Source organism: Neofelis nebulosa, chromosome 16 (genome assembly GCF_028018385.1).
Source record: "Neofelis nebulosa isolate mNeoNeb1 chromosome 16, mNeoNeb1.pri, whole genome shotgun sequence".
Taxonomy (NCBI): Eukaryota; Metazoa; Chordata; class Mammalia; order Carnivora; family Felidae; genus Neofelis; species Neofelis nebulosa.
Genome location: NC_080797.1, coordinates 15,727,959 through 15,740,766, shown reverse-complemented (window position 1 = coordinate 15,740,766; position 12,808 = coordinate 15,727,959). Strand labels below are relative to the sequence as shown.

The window sequence follows — 12,808 nt, the reverse complement described above, 5'->3', positions numbered from 1 at the left end:
CACCCGGGCGTGTTGCGAACCGGGTGGGTGGGGGGCAAAGATCAGCAGGTGCCGGGCGGGTGCGGCGTGTAGCTCCGGGGGCGGAGGGGGTTGAGATGAGGGAGCCGGCCCCACCCACTCTTCCGCGCCGCCCGTGCCCCCCCCCCCCCCCGCACCCATCCCCCCCCCCACCCCCAAGCAGATCCTCGGGTCCTCCCGCACGGTGGGTACCGCGGGCCTGGAAACCCTGGGGGCGGGGGCGACGCTGACACCCCCTCCCCCCGCAGGAATTCCCCTCTCCGTTTGGAGCGCCTCTCGACTTCCGGGGAGCAGGGTCACTCCTCTGCCCGCGAAACCAGGCCACTTTGCTTTTGCAAAGATTTAGCGCAGGGCTCGGTAGGTTTCCTCCCCGAGACTAAGGTGTAGGAGGGGTGGGGAGAGGGGTCCGGCCGCCTCCCGAACCTCCAAAGGTTCCCCTCTGCGCTAATCTCCAACAGCGAAATGCACCTTCAACATCTCCATTTAATATTTACATTCAAGCAGGTAATAATTGGAAGCTTATAGTTTAGACATTTCTAGTAGCAGCAGTTTCTAGAGAGCTCGTTTAGCCTTTAAACAAACTTTTTTTTTTTTTTTTTTTTTTTTTTTTTTTGCACATAGAAACAACACATCCATGTGTACGGTATTAAAAAATATATACCGAGGTCCCTGGCATCGCAGTTCCAGGAATGGGAGGGAATGAAATCAACCGAAATACTGAATGAACAGGAAGAAAGGTCAACAGAAAATAGTTTGTCTGATATAGAATATAACAGGATCTAGAGGAAACTCCATAAATCTAGGTTTTTATATTTCCATATATAAATACCTACAAATAAATATATATATATCAGCCCGAAGGGGATGGTCGGGCCTTTTGAGCTCAAACAATACATTTCAATAAGAACACCACGTACAAACGGGAGTAAAGTCTGCACTTGACAAGTTAGCACGGTTAAAATATAATACTATAACTCTGAGACCGAGGCGCGTGGCTGCCCTGTCAGTCCCGGAGATCCACGGGGGGAGGGGAGGTCCAGCGCGGGGATGGGGCAGGTGGAGGGGGGGCGGCGAGAGACCCGCAGGCACCGCGTGCAAGGGGCCAGTGCCGGGCCGGGGGCGGGCCCCAGCCAGGAGCCGCCGCCGCCGACGACGACGGCGGGACGACGGGACGCGGATTCTGCGGCTCCGGGCGTCCTCACTTCGGGGGGCAGGCCCGGATCTCCCGCAGCTGGCGAGAGAGGAGGAGTCCGCCCCTAGGCACCAGGTGCTAAGCCACCCGCGGGGATGGCGCTTCCCCTTCCGAAGCCCTCTGGCTACACCGTCACGTACTCCTTGAACGTGACGGTGAGGCAGTTCGCGGTGACGTCGGTGATAATTATATTCCCAAAGAAGGGCTTGAAATCGCTCAGCGGCTCCTCGGGCTCGTCCTGGGCCTCGGCTGGAGGCTTCTCGGCCGCCGTCACCGGCGCGGCGGCCGCCACCGCCGACGCCGTCGCGGGCGCCTCGGGCTTCACTTGGAGGGCGCTTGGGGGCTCTCCGGCCTCGCCGCGCGTCTTGACGCAGCGCAAGTCTATGGGCTCGTCCAGATCCGAGTCCAGCAGGATGACCTCGGGCTGCGGGAGGGCGGCGGTGGGGGGCACGTCGGTGGGGGGCTCGGCGGCCGGGCTGCCCCCCAGGCAGGTGGGGGTGCTGATGCTGCGCGCCGTGAGGCGCTTTTTGCAGGGCTCGCGCTCGCCGTGGGTCTCGGAGAGGCAGCGCTTGCGCGCGTGGGAGAGATTGAGGCCGACCGAGTGGTGGTGGTGGTGATGGTGGTGGTGGTGGTGGTGGTGGTGGGAGGGCGGGTGGGAGCTCCGGGCCGGGTCCCAGGCCAGCAGGTCGGGCTTGGTGGTGAGCTGTAGCGGCTGCTCGCCGAAGGCCTCCTTGGTGGGGGAGAGCTTGCGGGAGCCGGCGTCCTGGGGCTGCGGGTCGCCGGCCCCCGGCGCCTCCTCCTCCCTCCTCTTGGATGGTGCTTCCGCCTTCTTCTCGTCCGTCCCCGCTGCCTTTTTGAAAGTCCTGTCGGCCGGAGGGTGGCGCTCCTCGGCGGCCCGCTTCTTGTGGCTGGGGGAGCGCGCCTCGCCCTCGGCCGCCTCGCCGGACTTGATCTTCACCGCCTGCATGCCGTTCTCCATGTATTTGCTCATCACGATCACGATGCGTCCATTCTTGTTCTTGTTCTTGACGATCTTCATCTTGCCCCCAATCCCGTTGCCCGTCACCGCCTCTTTGGGGGCCGGCGTCATCCCGTTGGGGGGGCCCTTCTCGGAGCCCTTGCCTGGGGCCCCGGCCGCACCGGCCAAGGGCTTCACGGCTCCCAGGTAGCCCTTGGCCCCCGCGCCGTGGGCCCACTTGTCCGGCGGGTGGCTCTTGGCGCCCAGGTCCGGGCAAGTGGGGCTGGGCGCCTCCTTGTGGCCGCCCTGGTACTGCAGGTCGTACATCTTGGGGTCCGGCTGGTAGGGGTGGTGCTTCTTGCTGTTGAGCTGGTAGTAATACTTGCCGCTCTTGCCGGGCGGGGGGGGCTTGCCGGTTCGCTCCTTGCTGTGGGGCTGGTACTGGTGGTGCTTCTTGCTGTTGAGCTCGTACTGGTGGCCCTGGCCCTTGCCCTGAGCGCCCAGCTCCAGCTTGGAGCGGTTGTCTGCGGAGGAGTCCTGGAGTCCAGTCAGCACGTTGGAGCGACGGGCAAAGGTAGGTACCTGGGGGAACGAGGCGGGGATGGGAGGGGGAGGTGAGCAGAGGGCCGAGGCCAGGCCCAGAGCATGCCTCCGGCGTCAGGAGTGTCCCAGCCCCCACCGGGTCAGCAGCTATGTTCCAGGGGCAGTGTGTTGAAGGTCAAGTAGAAAGGAAGTGCACTGGCGTGCTCTGGAGGAATTCTCCCTGCCCTCTGGGCCTGGAGGCAGCTCAGGTGTCAAGGTCAAGGGGAAGACCAGTGGACAGCCCTAGGACCAGCGAGTATATTCACCTGCACCACCAGCGGTTTGGGCTTCGGCCCTCTCTTCCGATATCCCATCAGCTGCTCCTGCCGTTCCCTGGGGGGAGGGAACAGAGGGCAGCGCTATTAGCCTCGGGGTCACCTCCCTTCTTGGTGTGTCCAACCTGAGGTGACCCCCGCTCCCCCCACCCCCCCTTCCCCGAGCAGCCAGGCCAGCAAGACCCGGCGGGATCCAGAGCTCAGGGCAGAAGGTCGCCTGTGCCGCCGGCTGGGCGCCTCGGTCGGGTCCCAGAGCCCCACTCTGTGCTCACACCGACCCTCATCTGACCAAGGGGTCCTCCAGGAAGGGCTCCCCCACGCCCGATAGCCGCACCTGAACTGGCGCCCCCCTCCTCCGCCCGCGCGGCCTGGCCTCTAGGTCGGGGAGGCGGCAGCTGGGCGCCCACCGCTTTGGGCCTGTGGCCCTGCACCAAGTGAGGTGGGCGCGGGGGTCCAGGGGGGTGCAAACGAGTCCAACGAGGTGTGCGCCCGAAGTGTCCCACCCCGTCGGAGGCACGGATGCTAATGACCTCATTAAGATTCAGATAGCGAGTGCCGCCGGCAGAAGGGAGGACTCGTTTTCTTAAAGGCCAGGCACTAAACAGGGGGAGGGGCTGCGCCCTTGTTTACACGGCGGCAAATGAGCCAATTAGGGGCTGGGGGCGGGGGCCGGCAGCGAGGCCACGGCCTGGCCAGGTTCGCAGCCACCTGGTGAACCGGCTCCGGGTCGGCCTGGGCGGAGCGGCGGGGCGGGGCCGGGGCGGGGCGCAGAAGCACCTCCTCCTCGCCGAAGCCGGGCTCCCGGCTGCCTCGGTTTCCCAATAATTAATAGAGCCCACCAGAGGTGGCACTGGTCAATACAACTGCCAGGCTTCCGCCTGCGGCCTGGCAGAGGGGGACCCGAGGCTGGGGGTGGGGGGGCAGATCGTCCCAGCACCGCCCCCAGCCTTCCACGGGAGAAAGGGGTGCCTCCCCAGCGTTTGCTAAAGTTGCAACCCCTTCCCGGGTCATAAACGCGCTCTCCAGCGACCCCGGGCACCCTCCTGCCCGTGGGCTAACCCAGGGGAGTTCAGCCATGCCTAGGGGCCGGGGCCGGGGCCTGACTCCAAAGTTGCGTGGCATTGCAACAGCCTGCGTTTTAATTCTTCGGGGACCCATTATGCAACATGGCATCAGCCGCTGACATGGTTACAGGGTGGTGAACTCCCAGGTGGAACCGGGGCAGGATCCCTTCTCGGCGCCCCCCTGCGTCGCGGGAGAGCAACTTCCCCGCCGGCGGCTCTCTCCCAGGGTCTAGAGTTTACAGTTTTAGCGCCAAACGCACCACAGGAAATAATGCAAAATAAAAGGGGGAGGGGGGGATGGAAGGCAGCGGGGTGGCCGGGCTCCTGGACTCCGGCCGCTCCTCCCCTTCTCGCCCGCCCTCCCCCCCCTCCGTCCTCCCCGAAACAGAGAACCACAGCCACCGGCGGTGAATCCAGCCGCAGCAGCTGTAGCGTGACAAGCATCTGTGCGCACCAGGATGAGCCCCTCGTCAGAAGCCACCCCTCCGCCACCAGGCAGCTCCCATCCCACACACCCTTTGGGCCGAGCTCCCCCTGTGCAGAGGCTGGGGACGGACACCCACCAAGTGGCCCAGTGGGGTGTGTGTGTGTGTGTGTGTGTGTGTGTGTGTGTGAAGGGCACCCGGCACCAGACAGAATCTACCCCCTGCAGATCCCAAGCTCCCAGGGGGTCGAAGGTTGTGTGTGGGGGGGTGGTGGTTAAGGCCTTGTCAACTTTCCTCCAGCCCCCAACAGGTTAAGCTCAGTTCCGTGACGTCCGGCGGTTTCACAACGCCAGCTCCCTCGGCGCTGCCCCGCGAGGGGCTACTGCCAAGCGGCCAGTGGCTACAGGAAAGCAACACCTAGGCTCTGGGGGTGGGGCTCCAGGGTTGCGACGAGAGGGGGGCCCCGCGGGGAGCCAGGAGCAGCCTCGAGGTCTCCGGGCAGCGGCAGGGCCACCCGCGCGCACCCTTCTCGAAGTTCCCCCAAAACACAAGCCTCGCCTTCTCCGGGCCCCGCCCCGCCCCCACCCCGGGCTGCCGCAACCGCCAAGGACGTTGGTTAGCAGAGCCGAGGCCGCAGCCCTGCCTGTGCAGGCCCGTCGGGGAAGGGGGCTCCCGCCTTCCCCCCCTCCCCCCGCCCCGGCCCGCTCCCTCTTTCCCATTGCCGCGTGGCCCCCTTTCCCACTCTCCCATATACGGTCACGGCTGCGGGCGGCGGCGGCTGGGGGACGCTCACCTGTTCTGGAAGGCGATCAGCAGCCGGGGATCCAGGATGTTCTCCTCCGGCTCCCACGTGTTATATCTTGCAAGGGAAAAGGGAGGGGGACACGGCGTAAAAAAAACCGAGCCAGCCTTGCAGCCTCCAGGTGGGGAATGACATAAGACCCCACTCTGTCTCCATGAACCGAAAGCTATTTAGCTGTGGATGTGGGGGGTGGAGGGTAGATTTCTGCAGGCCTGACACGGTCCCCGACAACCCCCCCTCAAGTCAAAATAAACACACAAGGGCAGGAAGAAAGGGGAGGGGTAAGAAAAATGAAACTAGCAGTTTATTTTGCAGTTGTCAAGAATTTTAAGCATGTTACTGCGACATGTTCCAAAGCCACTTTGCTCACCAGGAACCCTGCGTGCAAAGCAGCCGAAAAGCAAAGTCGCAGTCCCCCCCTCCTCTCCCCAACCCCGAGTCTCCGCGAGGGCTTCAGCTGTTCTCCATTTGACCCCTAATCCGATCACCGTCAGCCAAGCTGCCCCCCCCAACACCCCCCTCGCAGCTCTGGAGCCCGGTGTCACGGGCAAGCACCCCCAAATACTCAGCAATATAAAAATATGCCTCTGTGTGTGTGTGTGTGTGTGTGTGTGTGTGTGTGCGTGTGTGTGTGTGTGTGTGTGTGCGTGTGCCTGCGCGTCTGTCTCCATCCGGTGCCTTCGCATTTCAAATTAAAAAAAAAAAAAAATCCCCACCAAAAGCGCCGCAGTGACAGTTCCCAACATTTTCTGCCTTTTTTCTTCCTCTCCCCGCACCACTAGGAGGGAAGAGGCACACAATTGCATTTTCGTCGCTTTTTAATTTTTTTTTTTTTTTTTGGTTTTGCAATATGGAGCCGTTCGGTGGAGGGAAAGGGGAAAGGAGCCATTTTCTGCTGCACATCAGTCAGTGCCTGCGCCCTCCCTCCCTCCGCCGGCCTCCCCGGCTCGGCCCCGCGTCTCTCCAGCTCCTCCGGCTCCTTTTAGTGCATAAATTAGTGATGGCATTTCCCGGAGAGCGGAGCACAACACAGGGCGCCGGGCTCGGGCTCGGCGGCTCGGCTTCCCCAGTGCCTGCCACCGACTTCCCCACCCCCTCCTCCCTCCACCCCACCTCCACCCCGCCTCCCGTCCGCTCCCCCCCACCACCCCACCAGCTCGGCGGTCCGGAGCCCGGGAGCCCCGCGCCTCGGCACCCCGCGCCCCCGCCCCTCCGCCGCTACTTACTTGGGGGACCAGCCTCTCCATTTCACCAGATACTCCACTCTGCCCTGAGGGGGGAAGAGACAGCACTCCATCAGCTTCCGCGGGATCCCCGGCCCCGGCCCGCAGCCTCCCCACCCCCTCCCCGCCTCCTCGCGGGCCGCTCCGGCCGCCGCTCCCTCGCCGCCTCGCCGCCGCCCCCGCGCCGCCCTACCTTGCGGATCCGCTTCTTCTCGATGCTCTCCACCGCGAAGACGTGCTCGCCAACAGCTGGCAGCTCCATGGCCGAGCCGGAGCGCGCCGGGGCGCGGGCGGCCGGCGCGGCTGCAGACGCTGCTGGCTCCTGCCGGCGCCCCGCTGCCGCCCCGGGCCGAGGCGCCCCTGCCGCCCGCGCCGCCCGCGCCGCCGCCGCCGCCGCCGCCGCCGCCGCCGCTCTCCCCGCACAACCCGGCCGCCCGCCGCTGCCCGCGCCCGCCCCGACTCCCGGCTCGCGCTCGCTCAGACAACTGAGCCCGGGCCGCGGCTGCACAAGAACTCATGCAAATCCGGACGTCAGCGGGCGGGGCCTCGCCGGGCCCAGCTCGGCGTCAGGGGGCGGGCCGCGGCCGGGATTGGCGCAGCCGGGCCTACCGGAGGCCCCGGGCCTGGGCGGCGGGGGGAGAAGGAAGGACGCGGGAGGGGGCCGGAGGAGGAGGGCGCCGGGGAGGTGCAGGGGGAGGGATCGGCGGGCCCGGGAGAGGGAGGGAGCGGGACCCGGCGGGAGAGGTGTGTCGGGCCGAGGGCGCAGGGGGATGGGGGGGGGGGGGTGGAGAGCTTGACAGGGCCGGGAGGGCTCGGCGGCGACCCCTCGCCCGCAGCTCGGCGCCTGGGCCTGCCCCTCCGCCTCTTTCTCGGTGTGCGCCGCCCAGGGACCCCTGCTGGGGGCCACGGAAGCATCCACTGCCGTTTCCAGTTGCACAGAATTGCGTCATGTGCAGACACGCGGGGAGCCGCCGGCAGGGGGCGGAATAGGGGCAGGGGCAGCTCGCGGCCCCCCGCCCTGCGTGCCCCGCCCCGCGAGGCTCCCGGCATCTAGGAAGGCGAGGCACGGGAGAGAAAAGGGCAGGGAGAAGAGGGAGGACGGACGGGGTTCACAGGATCGCCAGGGAGACCGGGAAGAAGAGACGAGGAAGAAGAGGACGCGAGCGGCCAGTCTGGGGCCCTAGCGCTCCGGAACCTTACCAAGAAGGGGGCTCGGAGTCCCGATCGATCGCACCCCAGATCCTGACAGGCTCCCAATTTACCCTCGGCGCTCTCCTCGGTGGGGCAGGGGTTGGAAGCCTAGTTTCCAGCAAAGACTCCTCCCCACCCCCGCCCCCACCCCCGAGGCCAAGCAGGACGAGAGGGGGAGACCACAGAGGGGGCGCAGGGGATGTCCACATCTGGGCGGGGGACCGAGGGGACTTGGTGGGGTCCCGGGAAAGGCATCGAAGGAGAGAGTGGGGAGGGCGGAGAAGAGGTTCAGGCTGGGCAGGGGGCAGATCGAGGCCGCACAAAGGGGAGCTGAATGCAATGGCCAAGGAGCCAAGCGTTCGGCAGGACTTTGCGTCCCTGGTCCCCGACAGCCAAGCCGAGCCGAGGCCCTCCTGACGCAGGCTGAGAAGACGCTGAGTGTGAAGTTTAGCACCTCCGGCGGCGAGACGGCGCGTTCGGCGTGCCGCTCCAGCGTCCGGCTGGGGGAGCTGCTGCGCTCCACGCGGCCTCCCGAGGGCGCCGCCCGCGGGGCTGCGAGCTCGGTGGGGTCGCCGCGAGGGGTGAGGGGACTTGGGGAGGGAGCAGGAGGCGCGGGGCGCGCTTGCCCTGGGGTGTGTCCGGGCCCCCTGCTCCAGGCCCCTGAAGGACCGGGAGCAGGAAGCTTGCGCAATCCCTTGGCTGAGCGTCCTTGGAGAAAGAAAATGAGCAAAAGCCGAGCGAGAGTGGAATGAGCGAGGGGGGCGGGCAAAGAGCCATCCGGGTCTCCGCTCCCGCCCTGACACACGTCCCGGAATGCTGGGTGGGGACTGCGCGGGGGGCTCGGGAGAGCCGGGGAGGGCCGAGGGACTGAAGCGAACCCCCCAAGCCTGCTCGGGGCTCGCCTTCTCCCAGGAATCCAGGAGAAGCCTGGAGACAGTCTGGTCTTTAAGAACGCACTCGCCGACTCCGCTATCCCACCACCACCTCGCAGCTCCTGCGGCGGTGGCCCTGCCTGGTGCGTTGTCGGCCGCTGCCCAAGACGACCAGCGTGGCTCCTCCCTTCGAGTGGTTCTGGGAGTGTGTTTGTGTGTGTGTGGGGGGGGGGGTCTTCTGGCGGCGTGAGAGAGGGGCTCGGTCCGCAGTGACTGCTCTCTGACAAGCTCGAGGCACAAACCCAAGATTCCTCGAGGAGCGTGGGGGTGGGGGCGCGCGGCTGGGGCTAAGTGGGGCCGACGCCTGCCTAGAGTCCACGGGTCGCGGGGTGGGTGGGGGGGGGGCGGCTCTCCGGGTTTATAGAAGCTGGGGTAGGCGGAGTTTGGGGGCAGGGGGGACACAGGGAAAACGTTTTCCTCCTGTGTTTCGGGCGTTTTTTTCTGACACTCTCGGCCAGGGCGAGGAGCTCTCGGGTGAACAACTTAACTGCGGAAGGGGAAGGGTCCCCGAGGCTGGCGCGGGGAACGCTGTCAGCGCGACAGTCACTCTCACACGTAGAGCCAGCCGCCAAGCCATAGGCGCTTTCAGTGCGTGGGGAGGTCCGCAGCGACCCTGTCCTGGGTAACCCCATCGTCCGGGTAGGGGCCGAGCTTCCCGACACTCCGCCTGCCCCCTCACTAGAAAATCCCCTGGAAAATCTGTCTCCAGTGGGTGTTTCCGCGGCATCCTGGTCTCACTGCTGCAGCCTCTGCGCCGCCAGGGGCGTCGGACTCTGCCCTTAGCATCCCGCTCGCTCTGCCCCCGCACCTCCCGGGCGCCTGCTCTGGACCCGGACCTCCGGGGCCAAGCGGCGGCAGCCGGTGCCCCGACGGCGACTTTGCGCAGGAGCCGGGCTGGGCCTGCGGCCGAGCTGGGGAGGAAGGGTGGCTCTCGCCGGCCACTACAGCGGATCTTTTCTATAGCTGTCTGTGTGGCGGTGTGAGCAGCCGCCAGGCTCCCCAGACGGCGGGAGGGGAGGCCCCCAAGCTCCTCAGAAGCCCGGGGAGTCCCCGGCCGCCCCCACTCCTGGCCTTTCTGCGCCAAGTGTCCGAATTACACAAACGCGGGCTGAAAGCGGCGACTCGCTCCTTCGCGCGGTTATTTTGTCCTCGAGGAGGGTGGGCGGATATGGAGAGAGGCCAACTCCCAGAGCCCCGGCCTCACCTCCGGCTGGCCTGGCCCTAGACCACCCCTCACCTGCCTGCGTGTGTGGGGGGGAGCTCAGATCGCAGAAACATCAATGGGCTGCGGGGAGGAGGCATAGACAAAATCTGGCAGGGGGGGAGGAGGGAGCGGTGCAGGAGGAGCCGGGAGCGCCCCGGAGGCTTCCCTGATGCGCCCCACCAGCCCCTCCTGGGAAACCTCCCAATGCCCCCCCCCCCCCATTCCACCCCGTCTTGGCCCCTCTGAGGGAACCGAAGGCGAGTGGAGCTCAAACTCGGGATTCCCAGAGCCTTCAGCTGGGGCCCCTGCCTCCGACCCGGGATATCCCGAGCCCCTCGGGGAACCCCGGAGAAGGGTCACGGGTCCGCGCATTTGACGCTGCCCCCTTCCAGCCAGGGACGCATTGCGCCCCTGGGTTCCGCCGAGGGCCAGAAACCTCCCGGGTGCCATCTCAGGCTGGGGCCCCCAGGGGCCCCCAGGGGCCCCAAGTGAGGAGCGATGCGGTCTCGCTGAGCCACAGCCTCACTCATGGAGGGGAGAGGGCCGAAAGAGCAGACCCTGGAGAAGCCGGAGACTCTAATGGCCCTGGGCCAGAGGGTGGTGAGACTCGGGGTCCCTGAAGGGTCCCGAGCCACACCGACCCAGGGAAACAAATGCCTTCGTAAATCTTCTCCCTGAATGGACGCTCTCTGCACCGAGAGGCCCCTCCCGCCCACGGAGCCCAGGTCTGAGTTCTGCCGGGAAGGGGCCGCCTGTGGCTTCCCCGGCCAGTCCTAGACTAGGAAAGCTCCCCAGCTGGTGTGGCTTTCTAGGTCCCTGGAGGTGGGTTTCAAACAGCCAAGGGAGAATTTACTAGCACAACGGCTGCAAAATCTACCCAGGCTTTAACAAGAGCTCATTTCTCCCCTCTGTTCTTAGTTGGTGGAACTTGTCTCTGACTTCAGCGCTGGCGTTCGTAATTTTGCATTTTGAGCGGTGACTGACCTGGTGGGGCTGTGCCTGGGGGGTAGGAGGGGAAGAGCCGGGAGGCGGTGTGGGAGCCCTGCACGCCGCCTCCCCGCACCCTCTCACAGGGATGGCTTTGTTCCCAAGGGCGCCCCTCCGCCCTCCGTGTCCTCGTCCCCGCGTGTGTGCTCTTTGTCACACCGCCCGCGAAAGGTCGGCTTTCTTTTGGGTGCCGAAACCCCGGATGCCCCCGCGTCCCTCCGCAGCGGGTCGCTCGGGGCTGAAGCTGGGGCGCCCGGTGGGAGGGCCGGGCAGGGTGCGCGGGCGGGGCAACGGGCCCGGCGCGCCGCGAGGTCGTGGCCCCTTGGCAGGTCCCGGGCATTCCCGGGGGCCACACCCGCGCCCGCGGGGCCTCGCCTCCGCGTTGCGGCCCGAGGGGGTCGCAGGCGCCAAAGCGGGACGAGCGGTGTTCTGCGACGTCGGCTGGCCCACCCCCTCCCCACGTCAGGGCAGCCTCCCCGGGCCCGCCCGGAGCAGCCCACCCGACCCCCGCCGCATGCTGGGTCGCGGGGCTCCTGCCGGCCTGGTGCTTTGCGCCCCCGGGATCCATATTTCAAATGCGATCTTTGGAGCCGCTTCCACCGCCCGCCGCCGCCGCGGCGCGCTCACAACGGCCTCTGCGTGCTGTGTGTTTTTCATTTGGGGTTGGTTTGCCCAAGGTCTCCCCGCGGGCCTCCTCTGCCCGCGAGGTCGCCCCTCCACGTCCGCCCCCTGTGTTTCGCTCTCGGATGCCCCCGTTGCGCCCCCCGAACCCAGCGGGGCCCACACACAGGGCAGATTTCTTTCTTTCCTTTTTCCAAACGAGAGCTGCTTCAGCAAAGCCGGGATTGAAATGAAAATCGCCAGGCGGACCCCAAAGTGGTCGCCAGCCGCAGCGCAACCCCACCCCACCCCCTCCCGGCCCAGCGCGCGCCCCCCTCCCCGCCTGGCGGCGCGCCGAGGGGGAAGCGCGCGCCCGAGAGGGTATTTGGTGAGGCGGGGAGGAGCGGGGGTGGGGAGGGGTGCCGGGCGCCGCGGGGCCGGGGAAGCCGGGCTCGCTATCGTGCCCCCCACCGACCCCGGAGTGGCGGGGCGGGCGCGATCGGAAGGGCCCGGTGCGTCTCCGCCTCCCAGGCTGGCTGGGAGCCGAGCCCGGCCGCGGCCCGGAACCGCGAGGACGCTGCTCGGAGGCCGCGTCCTGCGTAGCCCGAGCGGGGGAGGGGGCGGAGGCTCGGGAGCCGCGGCCGCGCGTCGCCAGCCAGCCGATCGATCCCCAGGGGCGGGAACGCGGCGAGCCCCCCTGGACATCTGGGGGGGGGGACGTCCCTGAAGGATCGAGGGGCGAACAGAGGGGGTGCTCAGGGATCCCGTGACCGTGGGATGGCGGCCGGGAGGGCCCAGAACGAGCACAGCTCGGCCTGCACCGGGGGGGGGGGGGGGGGCCCGGGGGCCGGGGGCGGGTGGTAAAGCCTCGGGCACCCCCCCGAAGTCCCATAGATTCTGCATCGGGCCTTCGATTTGCCCACTTCCGGAGTGGAGTCCGCCTGCCGCGAAGCTTCGTCCCTCCGTGTCCAGGCCCCCATCGCCGCCCCACCCCCACCCCACCCCGGATGACAAGGTCGTCGGACGTGATCACCCGGTTCTTACCCCTCCCCCAGCCCCCCCCCCCCCCAATCCTGATAGAAAAGAGTATGTGTCCCCTTAACACCACCTCCGGAAGGATCCCCTAGGTCTGTCCAAGAAGTCCCCTTCCCCGACTCGTTCTGCAGGGCCGTTTCCTGGGACGGTCTCTGAGGACCCCCGAGGGATCCCCTTCGGCTCCCGGGGTGGGGGGCTGCCCCAGCCACCGCCTCACCTGCCCGAGCCGGCGCCCAGGCGGGGCCGGGGCAGAGGAGCCGCGGAGCCTGCACCCGCGGCGCCCTCCCCTAGGGGGCGGGCTCCCCTCGGGCTGGCGGGCT

The 12,808-nt window shown here is 67.0% G+C and overlaps 1 protein-coding gene across 1 annotated transcript; it reads right to left on the bottom strand.

Annotated features, from left to right (window-relative positions):
• Positions 1 to 1,188: 1,188 nt before the first annotated feature.
• Positions 1,189 to 6,981, bottom strand: CBX4 (chromobox 4). The gene is made up of 5 exons (XM_058702883.1): positions 6,733 to 6,981; positions 6,543 to 6,586; positions 5,308 to 5,373; positions 3,017 to 3,083; positions 1,189 to 2,750 (listed from the first exon to the last, which is right to left on the bottom strand). Exons 1-5 carry the CDS (start codon positions 6,799 to 6,801, stop codon positions 1,335 to 1,337), a joined length of 1,662 nt encoding a protein of 553 aa, XP_058558866.1. The 5' UTR covers positions 6,802 to 6,981; the 3' UTR covers positions 1,189 to 1,334.
• Between the last annotated feature and the right edge of the window lie 5,827 nt (positions 6,982 to 12,808).